Consider the following 22812-nt stretch of genomic DNA (forward strand, 5'->3'; position numbering starts at 1 on the left):
GATGAAAATAAACAATGGTTTTATAATCTTTGTTGCTTACGGCATTTAGATCTGAGGGTATTTAGATTTGAGGATATGTTACAGTTGTAATATCGTTTTCCTTGATGAAGAGAAAGAGGAAGTTGGGAAAATGGTGAATAAGTATGGTCTGCCCATTGGGTTCTACAGCATTCTTATATTTTAAATTAGGCATCAACTATTTCCATTATTTTTATTGGGAGTCTTTTTACATCTCTGAGTAATCTTTGTTCAAATGCTCGGATAATTGAAATAAAGAGCTGCGACTGGTGCCTAAAAATAGTTGAAAAAGTTGTGTGAAAACTCATGCGGCTTTATAATAGTATTATACTTTGTAGTAGATATAATTGATTATTTCCAGACTTGTCATCTAGAGAAAGAAGGAGACTTTGGACATATTGCTCTGGATAATTAAGAAAAAGTGTTATGAAATATGGCCCCCATGTGGCAGTTTAATGACTCGCTGTACATACCAAAAAGAAAGGTCTTTCCTGACAAGAAATCTTTTTCGGCAAGTACCTATGTCAACTGAATCCCCCCGAAAAGTAGCATTTGAAAAAACTTTATTACCTAATCGTGTAAGATGGGGTTTTACTAAGTTTTCAGCTGTAAATATAAATTTATACTACAAACAACCTGAAAATGTACTTGAGGCTAGAAAGCCAATCTTGAGAATAATGACACTTCACTCTTCTGTGCTCTGCTCATTTGACACGAGCACTAGGTTTTGTCTTCTTGATAAATGTTAAGGATGTGTGTGTGTCTTCTTCCTTACAGGGGACAAATCAGCATAGGAATTTTCTTGGTAATGGATGGCTTTCCATTCCTTTCCTTATGCAGTTTTCATCTGTGTTTAAACCACAAAAAAAGGGATCCCTGGATGGCGCAGCGGTTTAGCGCCTGCCTTTGGCCCAGGGCGCGATCCTGGAGTCCCGGGATCGAGTCCCACGTCAGGCTCCCGGCATGGAGCCTGCTTCTCCCTCCTCCTGTGTCTCTGCCTCTCTCTGTCTCTCTCTCTCCCTCTATCATAAATAAATACATCTTTAAAAAAAAAAACACGCAAAAAATTTCAACTTGAGCAGAATTTGTCATTGCCAATGCAAATACTTCGCAGACACTGCCTGCATAGCTAGTGCATCTGTTTCCTGACGGCTACTTCTGAATTGAAACTGTTGGTGTAGCAAGAGCAAACAAGCTAAATCGGAGCTTCTAGAATGGCAAATCTCTTTAAAAGCTTCCATGTTACCATAGACAAGAAACGTTTGGGAACAAGTGCACTGAAGTAGAAAGCTCTCTTGCTCTTATTATTGTGAAACACGAAGTTTGAAGTCTGTTATTTTCTCTAAATATATGTGAATGTTTATCGCAGTAAGTTAACGTATTTCTTTCCTTCACAGATCTTCTTCTCTACTATGATTAGACTTAGTCGCAGAAAGCGCTCTTTGCCTTAATGATCTTGAGACTTAAAAAATTTTCCAAACTCAAATATTAGTAATCCACAGCTTTATTATACAAAACTCTGTTTTTAAAGCGTTCAAGATAGAGTAATAGTCCCTCCTTTGTATGATATACATGAAGTACAGGGATATCTGTACTAAACCATATGTTTTATAACAATCTTTGGCAGAAACTTCCAAACCAGAGGTGGAATTTATATGGATTTTGGAGCCACCAAAATCGTAACATTTCAGTAAGATCATGCCAGGTGTAACCTCAAGTTACTGTTGACGAACAATTATTAAGAACCTGTTGTAAGCAGGGCACCGTGCTAGGGGCAGGGACCGTAGTTACGGATTTCACTCTGAAATCTGAGCATATCGACCCAGGGGAGATGGACGGCCACTTCGGTGAGTGCGGGAGAATGCGACAAAGGCTACGACGTTCATGCTGGTCAGGCCAGAGGGTGCAGAAGCTTGGCAAAGTGGGCGCTACTAGGGCGGCACTATTTTCCGGGAGCAGCCCAGGGGAGCCAAGGCTCAAACTATCCCTAGACCCCCTGTTCCTCACCCAAAGCCGGGGTCACCGCCCAGGCTGGGAGAAGGGTGCACATCAGCACGGCGCTCGTTCTCACGTGGGCTGTCAGTCCCGCCTGCAGGACGTGCTCGGGGCTGGGGTAGGAGCGACGTGGCGTGGACGGACAAGAAACCCCACCTTCAGACGCCCAAGACGGATATTCTACAGGCATTTTCCCTCCCCCCACCCCCTCCGCTATTTGTGGCTGTTTTCCAGGCCAGCGGAGGGAGTTAGGACAAAAGGAACCCTGCTCCTTTCCCGGGTTGACTGCAAGTGCTGGGGCTGCTGCGAGCGCCGCGCCGGGCGGCTGCATTTTCCGGGGCGGAGGACCTGAGAATAGGGCTTCCGGCGTGAAAAAGATCAGCCGCCAAAGCTGAAGATCCCGACGGGTTAAAGCTGCGCTCCGGGTACGAGCCGCGTCCCCCCCGGGGCCCTCCGGCGCCCCGCATCCCACAATCCCCGCGCAGAGCGCAGCGCAGCTCCGCGGCGTGCCGGCCGCCTGCGGTACGCGGGCTGCGAGCGCGAGCCCGGCGTCCTGACAGCTGCCCACGCGCCGGGGCGGCGCTCGAGCACGTGAACCTCAGGAGCCGCGCGGCCCGCCCCGCCCCTCGCGCGCCGCGATTGGCTGCAGGTGCACAGCCTCGGCCGCGGAGGTGCGGGGGGGCGGGGCCGCGCGCGCCAGACGCCCGCGGCCTCCCCGCAGCAGTCGCCGCTGGGGCGCGCGGGCGGCCGAAGGCGGGTGGCGGGGCGTGCGGGCCGGCGGGCGCGCGCGCGTGCTGCCGCCGAGGTCCCTCGGGAAGCCGGGGAGCGCCCGGGGCCGCCCGGCACGCGCAGCCCGGCGGCCGGCGGCGCGCGCGAGGGCGGGGGAGGTGCGTGCGTGTGTGCGCGTGAGTGTCCGTGAGTGTGTGTCCCTGTGTGTGTGCGCGCGTGCGGCGCTTGGGTGCGGAGCGCCAGCCGCCGGCGCCCGGGTACGAGTTCCCGCGCGGTCTCCCGCACCCTCGGTCGGTCCTCGCTCCTGCCCCCCGGCCCCCGCCCCCCGCCCCTCTCAGGGCCCCCGCGGTCGCAAAGCGAGCAAGAGCCTTGGGGAGCGGGTGTGGGGGGGCGGGAGGGGTCGCGGCAGACAAAAGGGGCGCGGGGGTCAGCCCGCCATGGCCACCCGGAGCCTGGGGGGCCTGAGCGGGAGCCGCGGCGGGGGCGGCGGCGGCGGCGGCGGCGGCGGCGGCGGCGGCGGCGGCGGCAAGAAGAGCCTGAGCGCCCGCAATGCTGCGGTGGAGAGGAGGAACCTCATCACCGTGTGCAGGTACGGCGCGGCCCGCGGCCCGCGGCGAGGGGGGGCGGCGCCCAGGGCTTGGGGCGAGCGCGCGGGCGGGCTGCGGCCGGAGCGTCTGCCGCTCGGGCGTGTCCGCGGGCGCCGGCGCCCGGAGAGGAGCCGGGGCCGAGGCCGGGGCCGGGGCCGGGGCCGGGGCCTCCAGGCCGCCCACTTTCCGTCAGTTTCGGCGCTGGAACCCCGGGAGGGTGAGGCGCGGGGCGGGGCGCGGGGGGGGGGGCTTGGTTCTGAGCGTGCCTTCTAGTGTCCGAGGAAGGGAGGAGGGCAGGACGGACCGTCGAGCTGTCAGCCAGCTTTTGGTAAAGTCGTCGTTAGTGTGGTTGTCTCCCGTGTTGCCCCCAAGTCGGAATGCGTCCTCTTATTGTTTTGGCTTCTGTACGCGAATATTCAGTTATTCCATTGCACCAGTATTGAACGTCTACTACCAGCCTGCCCCGCGTGTGTGTGTGTGTGTGTGTGTGTGTTCTCTCCACTTTTAAATTGCGGTGCTAGTGCGGTTTCTGCAGTTGTTCCTGAGAGCGGGACTTGTGCAGGACCCCTAGTCTTCGTGCCACTGATTTATTCCACGTCTTGCCTTCCCTCAAAGGTTTTCTAATTATGAGTGTAATATTCCTTTACACTACAATAATATGGAAACATAAAAGGAATAATTATGCGCATCTGTATTCAGAAATAACTGATTTTTCACCAAACATCTCGGCAGCAACCATCGATAATCTTCCAGGAATTAAAGAGTGATGACACCTTTTCCTCCTTTTCAGGTTCTCTGCATTTCTTCTTGTTTAAAAGTGTGCCTAGCATCTGAGGTAGCATACAGATACTTCTATTAGGACTTATATTCAGTAACTTTGAGCGAGTTTTTCTTTTCTTTTTTTTTTTTTTTAACCTGGACTATTACAGATGTTTGTCTAAATAGCAGGAAGACCTGTCTCACCAACTGTATGGCACTTGGACCTATAAACAGTAAAATAATGTGACCTTGGTTTAATTTACCATTTGTGCTGTCGAGGATGCAACTTTTTGAGGAAGACAGGTATTAAATTTTTTTGATCCAGGAATTTTTTTTTTTTTTTTAGTTAGGAAAATAGAACAGTAAGCAAGGCTAATTTATTTTATTTTATATATATATAAAAAAATTATTGTTTTTTTTTAAAAGACGATCATCTCAAGCAGGCTCCAACCATGCTTCTTGGAGTAATGCATTTCATTAAAGCTCCCTCAGTTAAACTTTGCAGGGCAGCTTTTTGCGATTGTCTTTAAAGAAAAATTATTCACACTATAGCATCTTATGTTCAGTTAATATTTATTGAATGAATAAATTCAGTAATGGGTAGTCTTTCTTCTCTTTCTCCATTTTTGTCCAGGATGATTTTAGGTTACTTGATGTTCATCTGCTTCCTCATCAGAGGCAGGCCAGAAGAAAGGACTTGTATCTCAACCTTATTTAAATAACATTTTAAGTTATGTTTAAGAAATTTCAGTCAAATCACACTGATTGGTGTGGACAGCTGTCTAAGCTCACTGTATTCTCATTCATCTTATTTGCATAATTATTGGTTTCTATTGCAGAATGAATGTAAGTACTGACCTTAGTTTACACATAAATTTTGTATTGTAGCTAAAGTAAATTTCGATTTCTGGCTTAGATTTCAATTTGTGTATGTATTTGTGTGGACTTACTACTAAGGCTGTTCTTCATGTATGAAGAGTTGATGGTTTACATAAATTATCATCCATCTCAGTAGTAATGGGATCTGTTTCTTAGGCTTTGTCTAAAAGGCTTTTACTTTTTGGAAAAAAGTCATTCTAGGCCATTTGTGTGTTTAAAGTAGCCCTGCTTAAACAAATCAATATTTATGCATTCATGTTTCTTTGCCTTTCAGAGTTACCAAATTGTGGTATCTCACCCTTGTCTCTTAACGAATTCATTTTTAAATTTTTATATATCAAATTAGAGGTGATTTGATATTTAAGTTGGAAAGAAATTGGTTTAGAGTTTGAGTTCTAAGTTTACTCTGTCATTAACTGGTTGTATATCCTTTAACAAGCCACACAAACACCTCATCTAGTTTTCACATCTGTAAAATCATCTTGGCCTAAATTTTTAGTAACCTTCAATAACACCCGTAAAACTAATAATAGACTTCAAATAAAATGTGTTGACACTTTCTTAGAATTTCTCCAAATATGACAGGGTAATGGTAGATATATGTTTAATGGTAGCTAGATGAGTATGTGCATTTTTCTCTCTAAGCAGAAACATTCTGGACTATGTTCCATTTTATGTTTCTCTACTGATGTTCTAGAAAACTTGTGAACAGTTTACCAAAGCAAATCAAAACAAAAATTCTCCTCCCACCACGTATCATTCTGTATCTATAATGTTTATACAATAATGTTTTTCCTTACCCCTTAACAACATATTCTCAGCTTAGTTTTAAAGTCTTGTTATATAATTACACAATTTTTTTACATTAAAAAAAATTTTTTTTTTACATTTAAAGCCTTGTACAAGAACAGTATTGTTATGGTGTCAAAGTTTCAAAGTGGGTGCTCGATTAGGTAAGATAGGATGTGAATTGAATTGAATTTTGATTCATTGTGATTATGTATATAATTATTTTATCTCTTGTTTTTGTTCTATTGACCATTTATGTATGGTAGCCTTAAAAATGCTTGTATGGTACTTGGTATTATTTTATCATGCTTTTTTACGGATTGTGGTAGAAAGAAAGTAGGTCATTTGAGGCCTCTAAATATTCCACACTCAACTCCAAAATATTCATAGACTGATTTTGGCTCTGTGTACCGACTAGTATTTTCCCTGCATGTTCTTTACATTAAGAAGTTTGAAAATTAATTTTTTAAAGTCCTGCAGGCTTTTTGTTAACCTCTATTTTTCATCCATAAAAAATCAGGTACATTAGTCATTTTTTCTGTCATTTTTTTTTCAATTTTTATTTATTTATGATAGTCACACAGAGAGAGAGAGAGAGAGAGAGAGAGGCAGAGACATAGGCAGAGGGAGAAGCAGGCTCCATGCACTGGGAGCCCAACGTGGGACTCGATCCAGGGTCTCCAGGATCGCGCCCTGGGCCAAAGGCAGGTGCTAAACTGCTGCGCCACCCAGGGATCCCATTTTTTCTGTCATTTTTTAAGCTTCATGTTTTATTGAAAAACTTACATATTCCTTTGATTTTTACTTTTGTTGACAAAGACAATTAAAATAGAAATTCTCTTTCTGAGGGTTAACATTGTTTTAAAAGAACGTTTACAGTACTATATATATGTATACAGTTTATAGATTTTAACTATATACTGCATAACAGATTTTAGAATAATATTTGCTAAACTTTTCATCAATACCTTAAGAGAAACTACTCACATAGTCATAATCTTGTTTTGTGGCTGGAAAGGATTAACAGCCATTTCAGGAGAAAGAGTGATGAGTGGAGACAAATGATGGTTTTCAAAATTAAAGTACTTCTAATAGGCTTTACATAGTTATTCTTGGTTTTGTGTGGGTAAAGATATTATTTCATAATTTGAATGTTATTTCAAGTAACAGTAGGGCCTTATGTTTTCCAGTGTAGTCAGGGAATGAGGTGCTCATATTTCTCTATGTTATAAATGTTTGAGTTAAGCTTAAAATCCTCCCATCAGATACAGTGCTTTCTCTACTCAGCATTAGTTGTGGAGTGCAATCTTCTGTATAAATGAAGCTTATAATTTAAGTGTTCACGGTTAAGGTACAATAAATAATACTACTTAAAACATTTTGGGTGAACTACTTTTAAAAATGGATTACATGTTTCCCTACCTTCTTTAAAAGATTCTCTAAAGAATAATATAATCTTTTTTGAGGATTTTACTCTAAATCTGTTTCTGTGAATATGCCCTGGTGCTGTGGCTCCCCTTGAGGACTCTTGAGATGCATAGAGCTTTTTGCTACGTGGTCCCAGGAGATTGTGTTTGAATTTTTTTGTGTGCCTTTGCATTTTGCTATTGCTTCCTACCAAGTTATCTGTTATTTCTTACAACTCTACCTATTTCCAGCAGCTGTTTCCTCTGTGCTTCCTATTCTCACTTGTTTATTACAATTGGCTGTGAACTAGGAAAGCAGATAAGTAAATTTATCATGTGTTAAAATAAAAAGGCAGCCAGAGGCCTCAGTTGAATAAATGAGCATTAGCACTCTGAGCTTAACATTATAGTTGATGAATAATCAGAAAAAAAAAAAGTCTATTCCTATGTTTGAACTCTGTGGGTGAACTTGCAGATATGTAAAATGTTAGTATGATTGGCAGTATTATCTTTTAAATAACTTTGAATTCAGTGACTTTACTTTCTTTGTCACTGTTTCTTTGTGTATGCCTCATGAGACTGTTCATACCTTGGCCACAGTGATTGTATTTTTGGCTAAAGCTCTTTTAGTCATACCCTGTGTGGCAGAACTTTGGTTTTGGTCTCTGATTAACATGTTTAGTTGTATTCTTTTAGAGCAGGTTCAGTATTATTTCTAAGGATTGTTTAGAGCCCTGATAGTAGGTATTCATGATGGAGGTAGCATGATCATCTTTTCAGCTATTAGGCTTGGATAACCTTCTCAGCATTCAGAGAAGGTGATTATCTCTTCCCCTAGCTAGAATGGGTTTTTACTCAACTTAGGGAGAATAGCTGTCCTCCACACATTCAACTTCACTGCTTATCTTAACTCCACTGTGTATTGATAAATGTCGGAAGCTCTGTTGAAAGATAGGATATTCAAGGGGGAATATGTGAAGCTTATCCACTCTTATATTCATTCTTACAAGTTTAAAAGATATATCTCTGAGTTGGTCCAGATCATCAGAAAGCAGCTGGGTACGTAGACAGCATTGCTTCACAAGCTCCTGTCAACAGTTGCTTTTTCACAATTGTGCATTGGTAAGTTTCCATCAGCCTATATTGTGAGTGATCAGAAGAAGCAGTCACAAAAGGTCTTGAAGTTGCTGTCAGGAACGTTGTTTATTATGTCAAGAAGTGTCATCTTTTTGTGAAGATTGCTATGGGAAATATTTTAGTGCCAAGGATTGTATCTCTAGGCAGTTGGTTTATTTATATCTACTGGACACAAATGTGTTAACTGACAACTTCTTTTTTACACAGCTTTAGAAATTTTAGTGTTAAATCTGTGGCCAAGCAGATTTATAAAGGATATATAAAACATGAGAGTAATGCATTTAGCTTTATTCTTAGCTTTACTTTGCTTCCACATTTTTCATTTAAATTATTACTGATTTATAATCTGCATACAGAGAGTACACATAGCATAAGCATACAGGTCAGTGAATTTTTGCAAAGAAGACCCTACATTGTAACTAGCACTCAGGTCAAGGAAAAGAACATTACCCTTCATGTATTTAAATATTCTGAATTTTTTCTCAAAAGTATTTATAGTTTTGAATATACATATACACCTCTTTTTAAAGTTTTTATATTTTTATATTGTAACTGATGATTAAATTTTTACATTTCCTTTTTTGCTGATATATAGGCATATAATCAACCTTTTAAAATATTTGTCTCATAATGTAGTAATCTTACCATATTTACTTATTAATTCTAACAGATTTTCTGCAGTTTTTTTTTTTTTCAAAGTTTGAACACGGTTATGTCATCTCGTTTAAAACATAATGCCATTGTTTTCTTGTGTTCCTGCACTGGCTAGGACCAGAGGATTGCTGAAAACATTAAATATTTTACCATGAAATAGATGTTTGCCATCAAATGTTTTTGTCTATCAAAGTAAACATAATTTCTCTTCCTTATTTTCTGTTTATGTAGTGAATTATATTGGTTGACTTTTGAAGGTTAAACTACTTTGGAATAAAAACTCTTGGTTGTGCTATATCATCTTTTTTATGTATCTTTGCATTCAATGAGTTAATATTCCATTTGGGATTTTTGTATGTATGTTCACGGAAGAGGTTTATCTGTAATTGTTCTTTCTTACAGTGTCCTTGTTTAGTTTTGTCATTAAGATTATCTGACCTTATAAAGCAAGTTGGGAAGTATCCTTCAGTAGAATAATTTGTATAACATTAGATTATTTCTTAAACTTTTGAAAGAATTCACCAGGGAAGACATCTGAACTGCTAATTGTCTTTGTGGGAAGTCTTTAAGTAACAGATTCAATTTATTTAATAGACACTGTACAATTCAGATTTCCTGTTTCTTCTAGAATCAGTCTTCAGTGAGTTCTCCATGTATATTACCACATTTATGCTTAAGATCTTTAAAATATCCTTTTCATATATTTTTGTTGTTTAAAAAATCTATAGTAATTTTCCATTTTCTTTCATGATACTGCTAATTTCTGTTTTTCCCATTTTTTTCTTGTTAGCTTATGAATTTTATGTATCTTTTCAAAAGCCAACTTTTAGCTTTGTTAATTTTCCCTGCCATACATTTTTTTCTGAATTCATTGACTTCTTTATTATTTCTTTGAGTTTAAGTTCCTCTTTTTCTAATTTCTTGAGACAAGAGTTTAGATCATTGTTTTTCAGCCTTTCTTTTTTTATAAATATGCCTTTGACATCTACAGATGTCCTTTTTTGACATTATTTTAGGATTGCTAACAAGATTTGAAATGTATCTTTATTATTAATTAGTTTAAAATGTTTTCTCATTTCCATTGGGTTTTCTTCTTTGACTCATGGATTATTTTAAAAATTTATTACTTTCAAATAGTGGAGGATTTTCCAGTTATTTTTAGATACTGGTTTTTAACTTAATTCCACTATATTTATAGAGAACATAGTCTGAAAGATTTCAGACTTTTGAAGTTTTGTTTATACTTGCTTTATGATACAACATATGGTTAATTTAGATAATATTTTATATACATTTGAAAAAATACTGTCATTAATTGCATGTTCTATATTAGTTATATCTAAGTTTAATTGTGTTATTTATACTTCTTTATCCTTACCTGTTTTTTTATATGCTTAATCTATCTAATTTTGAGAGAGATGTCTGTCACTGAAGGTACCTTTGTCTATTTCCTCTTTTCTGTTATTTTTGCTGTCAGTATTTTGTTGCTTTATTATTGGGTGTGTGTGGATGTATAATTGTGATCTCTTGGGGTGCCTGGGTAGCTGCAGTCAGTAAAATGTCTGACTCTTGGTTTCAGCTCACGTCATGATCTCAGGCTCATGAGATGGAGCCCTATGTTTGGCTCTGCTTCAGAGTCTCCCTCCCTCCTACTCATTCTCTCTCTCAAATAAATAAATAAATAAATCTTTTTTTTTTTTTAAACACAAAATTGTGATCTCTTCCTCGGGGCTGGATCCTTTGTCACCATGAAATGTTTTTATCTTTCATACCGTTATTTTCTTAATGTCAATTTTGTCTGCTATTATTATAGTTTAGACAGCTTTCTTACAGCTAATGTTTGTATGATGTATCTTTTTCCATCCTTAACTTTAAATCTTTTTGTCCTTAAATTTAAAATGTCTCTTGTAGGCAGGATAGAATTGAGTTTTATCTCATTAGAGTATTTAGTCCATTTACATTTAATGTTATCTTATTTGGGTTTATAGCTACCATTTTATTCTTTGTTTTATGTTTACTTTTTTCTCTTTTCTTATATATCAGTGAAATATTTTTTATTTATTCCACTATTCCAGTTTTTCTCCCAATGAACTTGTTAATCATAAATTTTTTTTCTTCTTCTGTGTACATGTTGGATTCCTATCCTTTTGGCAGTTACTCTTAATTTATCACAGTGTAATATAAATTTAACTCTCACTGCTTCTCCAGTAATGTTAGAACTATTTATTCCTTCTTATTCTGGACATTTTAAGTCTACATATATGGACTTTATATTTTTTATATATATTTACACATATATTTTAAGTTGCACAAGATTCTTTTATTGCTATATTTTATTCTTGATATTTAGGCAATACACATTTGCATTTACCCACATATTTACCCTTACCATTGTTCTTCCATCAGGTTTGGAAAAATTTTGGCTACTTTTACACTCCCCAGTTTCATGTATGTTAAATTTTATCAGATTCTATTTGACTTACATTCTTTCTTTTCTGTATCTTCTCTTCTTTATTCTCTCTTTACTTCAGTTTGTATATTTTGTATGACTTCTTTTCATTAATCTTGTCTTCTGTTTCTCATCTACTGAGTAAATTAAATGAGTTTTTAATTTCAGATAGTTTTGAATTTTAATTTCTCTAATCCTCATATAAAAATACATATCTTTTTATCTATATCCATCTTTTCCTGTCTTCCATAGATCCTATTAATCAGTTATCTAAAAGTTCTGATCACTAATTTAGAATATTTGGATCATTTTACATCTCTTTTTATTGTGTTTTCTCTCTTCCTTTCTTTGTCATGTAGTCTTGTTTTTTGGCATATATAGATTTCTTTTTACTGAATACCAGATGGTGTGTATTAAAATTTTCAGCACTTTTGTTGTTCTTTGAGTGCTATTATACTTACCACTTGGTCAACCATCATGTCAGAAGTATTCATCAGAACATAACATACAGTAGAAAAAGACCACAGGTAGAGTGCACCCATCAATTTGAAGAAAATGTGGCCAAGAGCTTATTAGTGCCCATGGCTCATAATATAGCATAGTGCTTACTTTCCTTACTAATGTTATCTCTTCTGGAAAGATAGAGTGGTAGCTGATTGCCTTCATTCAGTCAGGGAATGGTGCTGAATCCAGGCTGGGTTTCAACTCTGGTAAGTAGTTCATTTCCAGCATTTAGCACATAGTAGGGTTTTGAACCTACTAGGCTTGGTATATTTTTTAGCACTCTTTCTCTGCTAGTCTTAAACTATTATTTGTCTTCTGGAACTACGAAGTGCTTTATTGTGTTAATCAGAGGCTTTCTGATTAGGATTTTAGTCTTCTGCTGACAGAAAGTGTTTGTGGCCTTCCCAGAATTCCTTCAAAAGCTTTCTTAGTTTTTCTGTTCCCCACTAGCACTCTTCTGTGGGAATTAGACCCTGCCATACTCAGAATTGACAGACACTCCTGGGTAAAAGCAGCTATAGCAGTCAACCTATTTTTGAGCTTTACTCTTTCTGGAGTCTTAACTCCTCTGATTCTTAATGTTTTAGCCACCGTCCACAGGCTTCAAACATACGATTTCTGTAGTTCCTCCCCCTTCCCCAGTTTTTCTAGCTGTACTCTTTGGGAGCACTGGTCTACCACCATTTACTCCATCCACCTTAGTCTATTCCCACATTTTTCATCTTCCTCTCTAGTTTTTTTTTTTTTAAGATTTTTTTTTTTTTTATTCATGAGAGTCACATGGAGAGAGGCAAAGACAGAGGCAGAGGGAGAAGCAGGCTCCCTGTGGGGAGCCAGATTTGGGACTCTATTCCAGGACCCCAGGATCACTCTGAGCTGAAGGCAGATGCTAAACCACTGAACCACCCAGGCGTCCCTTCCTCCCCAGTTTTAATTTATGCAGCCAACTGATGGTATTTTATATGCCCCCATAAGCAGTCTTAAGTCTTTTCTGGAATAGGTTATATAAATAACTATAGCACCAGTTATGCTGTAATCTGATTATCTTTTTGTCTTTTACTAGAATGTGAATTTCTCAAATATTGGAATCATAGTTTATTTAGCATCTAGTTTATTTCCAGCATTTAGCACATAGTAGGCATGTTTCAACTGAGGTAATTATATTTAGTAAAGAATAATATCAGTGCAATGGACATTTCAAAAATAAAATTGAAGGTTGAATTGAAGAATCATCATCATTTATTTTTTAAAAGTCACCCTAATGGTTAATCTCTAATGATTAGTAGAGTTTCAACATGTAATAGCTTCAGCAGTAGAATTTACTTTCTTTTGAATGGAATTACTACTCTAATTAAAATTTAATGTGGAAATGGAAAAAAATTCATCTTTCTAGTGTTTGAATAATAGTTTAAGAAAAGGTGAGACTAAAAAAAAATTTAAAAAAAATAAAAAAAAAGAAAAGGTGAGACTGAACTAACCAAATATATTTTTTGTTATTTCCTTATGGAGTGTACCTTAATATTCAATTTTATAGAAGCTATTTCACGAAAATAGGTAAAAAGTATAAAATGCATACTATTTTGAAAATATCATCTCAAAGATAGAAAATACACATTTTTTGCATTAGATAAAAGGACATTGCCTTTTTTTCCAGTGATGGTAATTGTCCTTTGAAGAGGATAACAGTATTCCCATATATCCAAAATGTACACTTGAGTTCTTTTGTATTCCAGATATAGTCTCAAAATTAATATTAAAAATATAAATTAAAATTTTAATAATTTATAAAACAAAACATCTGTGCTTAACATCTGAGGAAAATACATTATGTCATGCATGCAGAATATCCTTTTTTGGAGAAAAAATACTAGATGAGCATTTATGACTAGTAATGAAAATTCTTTAACTGAAGCAATTTCTGTTTCAATCAGATTTGTTTTATAGCTAAGCCTAATATTGCTAGAATTCAAACCCAAATATATCCGATTTTAAAACTATACTTTCGGGATCCCTGGGTGGCGCAGCGGTTTGGCGCCTGCCTTTGGCCCAGGGCGCCATCCTGGAGACCCGGGATCGAATCCCATGTCGGGCTCCCGGTGCATGGAGCCTGCTTCTCCCTCTGCCTGTGTCTCTGCCTCTCTCTCTCTCTCTTTGTGTGACTGTCATAAAAAAAAAATATATATATATATATTAAAAAAATAAAAATAAAAAATAAAACTATACTTTCCTCTTATGTGCTTCCTTCAGTGTCTGTGGATACATAAGAACTGGTAGTAAATCATGTGTGGGTATATGTGTTTGTATTTGAGCCATAGCATCAGAAAAAATCAATTTACACACACTTGAAAATCCTTTTTCTATGCTTAGATGTTACTTAGAGAAATGCTGCTGCTCCAAAAAGAAAGTGGATGTGTGCTAACATTTAGTAATTTCTGTGTACGTTGAAACTGTATTAAATACTTTATATATCTCTTTTAATCTTCACAATAACTTAGTAATTGATTACTGACAAAACTGAGGTTCAGAGGAGTTAATTGTCTTGATAGAAACAGTTAATAGCAGAGCCAGGTTTGAGTCCAGGGCCTGATATTAAAGCCCTTGTTCTTTCTATTGCTGTACTGCTGCCATGAATAGCTAGATAGTTAACCTATGTTAAAATATGTTACTTGAATATTTTTGTTTGTCATTGGATAAAGAGCGGTTAGATTCCAAAAGGATATGTGATCCAAGGGTATAAAGTATTCTTTATTAATAGGATTTTAATTGGGAGTTCTTTCATATAAGAGATTTAATGAGCTATTTATATTAAGATGGGAAGTTTTCTTGGTTTGATAGCTTTCTAATTCTAGATGGGTTTTTTTTGGAAAATTTCGTTTTATCCTTAGGTTTTTTTTTTTTTTTTTTTTTTTTTTTTAAGATCGTGTGTGTCTAATGTTATTTTTCATGTTGGGCAATCTGTTGTCATCAATCCTGCTTATATAGCAATACAAGATGTTAAGTATATAGTATCTCATCCTTAAAGTACCTAAATTACAAATTCTCTTTAAAAGGAATTTTGTCAGTGCAGGTGGGAAAATATTTTAAAATACAATTTTCTCTCTCCTTTTAATTTTTACATTGAGTAAAATTTTTAGAAATAGTAAACACTATAATAAGAGAGAGAATCTTAGGCTATACATTCCAGAGAAAATGATTGGAACTTTTTAATCCCTGTGTTCCAATAAAACTTTATTTATAAAAACTGGCAACAGGTTGGATTTGGCCTGTGGTAGTAGTGTGCAGACTCCTAGTAAAAGGGTATATATAAAAAAATTCTTATTGTAAAAATATTAAAATTATAGGAAAAGTGGGATACACATGATTTTGGAGAATTCTTACTTTCCTAATACTTAAAAAAAGAAGGCAAATTGCTGATTCAAAAAGATTTTTTGAGTTTCTGGTATAAAATGTGAGAAAGGAAATAAGCTATTACCCACACTGATTTACATTTTATTTGAGGTAAATTGTATCCTGTTTCCCGGTAGCCATCTCTGTGTTGACTATTTAATCACTGATTTATATTAATATGCAGAAGATAGTTACCTGCCCCTTTGGGAAAGACAACTAGCAGTAATAAACATTATAAAGAATTCTGTAATTTTGGTGTGAAATAGTGGAAAGAATTCTATCTCAGGATTTGGATACATTCTACTTAAAAATATCACTTATGAGTGACTTTTCTAAAGTCCTTTTAGTTTTGAAATGTGATGCTTCTATGTGCTTTGGTTATCTTCAGATATAATTCTGTGGTAAAGACATATAATGGTATAGGTAAGAAAATCTGTTCTGTATGAAATTTATGGGGTTTTGTTTGTTTGTTTTTAAGGGGGGGGGAGGACAGAGGGAAAAGAAGAGAGAGAATCCTAAGCAGGCTCCACACCCAAGGCAGAGCCTGATGGGAAGCTCCATCTTACAACTCTTGAGATATGACCTGAGCCCAAAACAAGAGTTGGACGTTCAACTGACTAAGCCACCCAGGTGCCCTGAAATTTATATTTTTTGAAGTATTTTGATTATTGTAAGGGGATGGGACATATTTTTTTCCTACTTGAACACTCTGCATATATGTGAATATATGTATATATTACTAATGTAGTGCCTTAAGTATTAAAGGTGAATTTCCAATTTTTAAGGTTTCTTTCCAATAATGTAGAAATTAATGAGTAATATTTCTTATTTTGGTGTCACATTTTTACTTTTTTTTTTTTTTTTTTTTTTTTTTTTTTTTTTTTTTTTTAAATTTATTTATGATAGTCATACAGAGAGAGAGGGAGAGAGAGGCAGAGACATAGGCAGAGGGAGAAGCAGGCTCCATGCACCGGGAGCCTCATGTGGGATTCGATCCCGGGTCTCCAGGATCGCGCCCTGGGCCAAAGGCAGGCGCCAAACCGCTGTGCCACCCAGGGATCCCACATTTTTACTTTTTAATTATAGTTAAAATTATGTTACAAATCTATGACTCATGGAAAGAATTCAATATAGTGTAATGAAAAAAAAATTTTTTGTAATGAACATTTTTTAAACATAGTTTAAATAGTTTTGGTAACTATCTTATTTTTCTCAGTATGTTGCCAAAGAGAGAAATGATAGTTTGTGCTTTCTTAGGTTTGAAGATGTTATTCACAATCATTCTTTCCTATTTCTGACCTAACAAAAATTTTCTTTGGGCATTGAAAGTGGAAAAGAGAATCTTTTTAGACAGAGATATTTTAAAAACTGTGCTTAATTATATGACCCTTTTATGTACATTTTTTATTTTTATTTTTATTTTTATTTTATTTTATTTTATTTTTTTAAGAATTATTATTTTTTTATATATTTTATTTATTTATTCATGAGAATACACAGAGAGGAGAAAGAGAGAGACAGAGACACAGGCAGAGGGAGAAGCAGGCTTCATGCAGGGAGCCTGACGTGGGACTCAATCCAGGGTCTCCAGGATCACACCCTGGGCTGCAGGCGGCGCTAAACCGCTGAGCCACTGGGGCTGCCCCATTTTTGGATTTTTAATTCTTATGTAAACGTTGTTACTTAGACTTGATTTGGTATTTTTAGGCAATTCATCAAATTGTCATTTCATTATTTTAAAGTCAGTCCTCTTCAAGAAATAGATGACTAATATTAATGTCATCATTATCAGGAAATAGCTCAGCATCTGTGTGATACTTTTTTAGATGTATTGAAATTCTTTTTACAGGTTTGGTTTTTATAGCACATCTTAGCTAGTTACTGTGTTATAGAGGAAAAGATTCTCATTATTTTGGCATAATGGAGCTAGCTACATGATTCTAGAGAAGTAAGTGTTGAGTGGGAAGACTTGGCTAGCTAGAAGTAAAACATGGATTCTAAGGAACCAAGTTACCTTCTGAAATTTTGATTTGTGTTGGTAGGAGGAGAGTAGGCTATAAATGATGAAGCAAAGGCAGGAAACTTTCTTTTTTTTTTTTCATTATCAACCTTGATGTAATAGAATATTTAAAATGCTTTCCTACCCTTAAGTATCTTTATGCTTGGAAAAAACAGAACCTAAGTCTAAAGGTATGCTTTAGGATATTTGGGCTTTGTTTTTATTTTAGTTTTTATTTTTATTCAAGTGTTGGATTAAAAGTAATTTAGTGCTCTGAGATTCACCATTCTAGGTTTTTGTCATGCAACTAGTATCTTCTATAGGAATAGAAACTGCTGATAACATGATAAAAAGATGCATGTACTTGATTGACAACTGATGTTCTTGGTGCTACAAAAATATATGTATTAATATCCATGGCCTTTCGGGATCCCTGGGTGGCGCAGTGGTTTGGCGCCTGCCTTTGGCCCAGGGTGTGATCCTGGAGACCCGGGATCGAATCCCACATCAGGCTCCCGGTGCATGGAACCTGCTTCTCCCTCTGCCTATGTCTCTGCCTCTCTCTCTCTCTCTCTCTGTGACTATCATAAATAAATAAAAATTAAAAAAAAATATCCATGGCCTTTCTTCCTGTTCTATTTTACAATGTAGATAAATTGTTAGGAAATTCTGTATTATTCCTGGAGGACAATAGTGACTGAAATCTTACCAGATTGTTATGGTAGAAATAGAATATTCAAGCGTAGCTCTTTTTGATCTAGTAAGTACTGTATTGTTTTTATGTTTAAGTAAAATTTTCAGTTCATTTCACTGCTGTGCATTAGTATCTTAAATGCCATAATTTTTAAAGCAGTAGATTACTTCTGCCATGAATGTTTGTGAGTCAGACTTCCTATTCCATTCTACCTAATAAAGATTAGAGGTAAACATTTAAATGTTCCAAAGTTTCCTTTTATTTAGTTCCAAAGTTTCCTTTTATTTAGGTTAAAAACCAAACTAGGGGTTTGTTTATTCATTTTAGGAACACTTCATTTTTCAATCTCATACTGAATAAGAACATTATACTTATTAAAAGTTTGCTAACGATTGACAGCATTTTTCTCATGTATTTTCAATGCGATGGACATAGGAAGAAAAACAAGTTTTCAAATCCCTTTCAATCTGGTTTATCTGTTTATCTTTTTTTTGTTTCTGTTCATTTACTCACGCATTACATCTGATGTTTATCTAATTTGGCTATCTTTTAGGTACAAGAGACCACTTCATCAATGTTACTTCTTAGCTTTTCTTATTTTTTCTGTACATAATGGCTTCCACCTATGAGTCCCATTTGTAGTTATAGATAGTATTATGCACTGAACGTTAATCCACCTCAGTCTAGGTTATTGTCCTAATCAGAGAAGACTGAAAATTATTTGAATAATTATTTTCTTAATGCTCTGAAAAATATATAATTACTACCACTCTAGTTACATAAGAGAAAAGTTATTTCATTACATACAAAAAGTGCCTTAGAGTAGTGGTTTTCAAAGTGTGCTTTTAGACCCTGTCCTTTCAGAGGTCCAAACGGCCAGAGTTATTTTCTTAACAATTCTAAGACATTATTTGCCTTTTTGTTCCCATTCTTTAACAAGTGTACAGTAGGTTTTCAGAGGCTACACGGTGTATAATATTAAAACCGATTGAATACAGAAGCAGATATGGGGATTTATTATATTCTATTCAATATAACATTAAAGATATTTGCATAGAGGTACAACAGTACTGTTCCTGCTAATTTTTTGTTGTTTTGGAACAGATGCATTTTATAAAAATACATTATTTATGCTAACATGTAATGAATTGTTTGTGATTAATAAATGGGGCAGTCTGTACTGTCCAAATATGTACTATCAGTTACCACAATTTAGTTACTATCAGGTCTATACTAACACACTTCTGCTTTGACTACCGTGGTGTATTAACTATGAGTAATTGCATAAAATGAAATTTTGTTGCTGGCACCTTAGTCTGCAAACCATTGTGTTAATAACAAATGCACATCATTATCAGTGAGCTGTCATATCACTTCTTTCTAAATCTGCCCAGCATTGGTCACCATTCAAGTGCTATTAGTTCCTGCACAGAAATGAAAACCTATACTTGTGTTGCCTCCTTATGTCCTGGTGTTAAACCCAAATGCTGTTTTACAAAATGGATAATTGAAAGAGTGAATTGACCAACAAAGATGAAAATGTGACAAAGACACATAAAGTGCTAACATGGGAAATAAAATTTGAATTAAAAGGAATTATAGAAGATGGTATCTTTTTTTTAAAATTTTTATTTGTTTATGATAGTCACACACAGAGAGAGAGAGAGAGGCAGAGACATAGGCAAAGGGAGAGGGAGAAGCAGGCTCCATGCACCGGGAGCCCGACGTGGGATTTGATCCCGGGTCTCCAGGATCGCGCCCTGGGCCAAAGGCAGGCGCTAAACCACTGCGCCGCCCAGGGATCCCCAATTATAGAAGAAATAGTTAGTCACGAGGGCACTTGGGTGGCGCAGTTGGTTAAACATCCAACTCTCGTTTGGTTCAGGTTGTGATTTCAGGGTCCTGAAATGGAGCCCTGTGAAGTCTCCTTGAGATTCTTTCTCCCTCTTCCTCTGCCCTCCTGCTGGAGCTCTTTCTCTCTCTCTCTCAAATAAATCAATAAATCTTAAAAAAAAAAAAAAAAAGAAAGAATCATGGGAATACTGACACTGCTGCTATTCCAGGGAATTAGGTACGCAGCCAGAGGAACTTAGTGAAGGTAAATGAATTGATATAAATGAACAGAGTGGTTATGACAAAAACTAGCTTCTGGGAGAAGTGGTACTGGCAAGCCACTTCACGTTCTAGGGCCTCTCAGAGATTTTCATATTTGAAACTGCAAGGGGTAAAATGTTGTAAACTGATTCAAACTTAGAAAGGAATAATTTGCTAAGGAATAGAAAGTATACTCAGTCCATATTTTAAGTTGTACACTAAGAATGCAAGCGCTATTCAAACTACTGTTGGTAAATTTTTTTTTTTTTTACAAAGAAAACACTTAAATTCTCAATAGCTCTAATGTTTTATAGTGTACTATATAAATGTTTTACTGTTTTCATTCCCCTATATATTATAAGCGGTGGTGAAGAGTTTTTAGGGTAGGGTTTTTGGATGTAATCATACAAACAAATATCTTTATGTTACCCTTTATACTTACCTCCTATATTTTCTGTCCTTATGAATAGTATAACCAACCAGCCTAAGATCTAGGGAATGATTTGTACTCCTCTTCCTCCCTCATAGTTTACATTTTCTAATTATTTAACAGCTTTCATAGGCCTCCCCATTGCTTCCTTCCTCATAGATTGTCCTTACTTACATGTTTCTCCACTGAAGGAATTTATATTCTAGTAAGGTAGATACTATAGATAACAGCAGTAAGATAAACTATAATTGTCTCTTAAAGGGCCATACGAACAAAATGCTTGTGCTAAGAATATGCAAGAGGATAATTCTTCATTGAAGAGGTGGCATTTGAGCTAAGTCTTGGAAAATGCACTGATTATGACAGTCAAAAATAGAGACAAAGGACATCCTGATAAGGAAAAATATAACATACTTTATAGATTTGTAATTATTCCTATTTATAAAGCTCATAAAAACTTTGGATCTGCACTACTAGCATCCTGTTTCATTCAATTTTGTACTCTAAAACTCTTAAAAGCATTTAGGTCTGACACTTAAATTTCTTATATGCAGTATTGTAGCTTTTGAGTTTTTAGAATTCATAATTAAGGTCATATTTTAAATTCTGATTTTAATGCTATGAAAATAGTGAGCTACTCCTAAGTCTTATTGTGTTCAATAGACAGTAAATATATAACTGAAAGCCTGATTTTTATGTAAAATTTTCTATTCACAGAGTAAATTTGAATAGTTTTCAATATATATAATACTTAAGATTATTTTTTGTAATACTTCCCTAAATTGCTTCCTTTCCATTTTTCCTGCTTAGGTGAATGAATCAACTCTCTTTTTTTCACAGGTTTTCTGTGAAGACGCTAATTGATCGGTCCTGCTTTGAGACAATTGACGATTCTTCTCCTGAATTTAACAATTTTGCAGCTATTTTGGAACAGATTCTAAGTCACCGGCTAAAAGGTAACAGAATTAATATAAGTTTATTCTCACAACAGCTTTCTTTTTTATAAGCCTGAAATTTTAGAATCCATACAGTTTGATATGCTTTTAGATAATAACCATATTGCATCTTGAGAAACATAAAACTGATTTTAGAATGCCTAATCTTTTGACCTATGCTTTGTCCCTGGAAATGAATTTCTGTTCTCCTATTTATGCCTGTTTCCAGGGTGCATTAAAAGTGTTGAGTGCATTAAGTGTCACATACAGGGAGCAGAGTCACTTTCCGTAAGTAATTAAAATAAAAGCTTCAATTAAAAGGTAGCTCATCTTCAGAGGCTACTAGATGGTATTTTGACCAACTTACAAAGAAGCATGCAGGCATTAAGTTTGTTTGCTTAACCTCTATTTCATTAAACTTTGGAATCTTTGAAAAGGTTTTCTGCCATAAATAGTTAAAAGAGGTATGTGGGAAATATGCTCATGTATGGTTTTAAAATAAATCAGTAAATATATTTACATTAGAAAGATAAATCTCTTAAAATTTAAAAGGTAGGATGGGAACTGTGGTCTCTCAGAATTATAAAATATGTTTACATTAAAAATACCTGTAAAATATAGATGATAACACCAAGAAACATTACGTAGCATAACTCTTAGTAATAAGTAAATAACTTTATTACATTAATTCTATTATCTTCCTGAAGGAAACTTGATCATCAGCTGTTTTCACTCAAGTTTTTATTATCTTTACTTTTTTAATGGTATAGTTTGAAATAAGTAATCTGCTTTGATCAGACAACTTGTGAGAATTTCAAATTTAAGCTAAAGGATAATTCTTTTATGTGGTTTTTGATGCTGAAAGCCTCAAGTTTTACTCCTAAGTGTTTAAATCAGTTGAGTAGTCTTGTGTGCCTATAATAAAGGGTTGAAATTAATTCCATGGGAAAATAAAATCTGGATTCAGTCATTCCTTTGCAATTTAAAATGGGGTCCATAAAATCACTTTTCTGTTAAAAGTTTGCTTTTCTGTTAAGTTATTTTGCATTTAAAAAGTTATTTTTGCTGTCCTGTATTTCCTAAATTTTCTGCCATTTATGTTACCTTTTATAAGAAAATACGTTTCTATAAAAGCAAAGGATAGGAGACTATTTTGAGATATTGTTTGAGTTACTATATTGTGTGGTGATAATACTTTAAAATTTTACATATAAAGTTATAAATAATACTTGACTAAAAAACACATGCAACATAGGAGAACTCGATGTTCACAACTATTTTATCATAATACCTCAATTCCCTTGATTCAGTATACATTTAGCTTATGATTCACTCACAAAATACATAAGCAACTATCAGCAGAAAAA

At 36.5% G+C, this 22812-nt stretch overlaps 1 protein-coding gene across 14 annotated transcripts in view; it reads left to right on the forward strand.

Moving 5' to 3' along the window:
- Window positions 1-22812, forward strand: part of RUNDC3B (RUN domain containing 3B) — a 167450-nt gene that overhangs the window by 17668 nt on the left and 126970 nt on the right. For 13 of the 14 annotated variants that reach the window (XR_007401982.1, XM_049093522.1, XM_025471484.3 and 10 more), the window contains exons 1-2: window positions 3165-3331; window positions 21351-21466. Coding sequence is in view for 13 of the 14 variants with exons in the window: in XM_049093522.1 (XP_048949479.1) it covers window positions 3180-3331; window positions 21351-21466 (268 nt within the window). In the remaining variant the exon portion in view is untranslated. Of the gene's footprint in view, window positions 1-3164; window positions 3332-21350; window positions 21467-22812 lie in introns of those variants that run through there. The other variant, XM_035698462.2, reaches the window with a different exon arrangement.

This window comes from Canis lupus, chromosome 14 (genome assembly GCF_003254725.2).
Source record: "Canis lupus dingo isolate Sandy chromosome 14, ASM325472v2, whole genome shotgun sequence".
Lineage (NCBI taxonomy): Eukaryota > Metazoa > Chordata > Mammalia > Carnivora > Canidae > Canis > Canis lupus.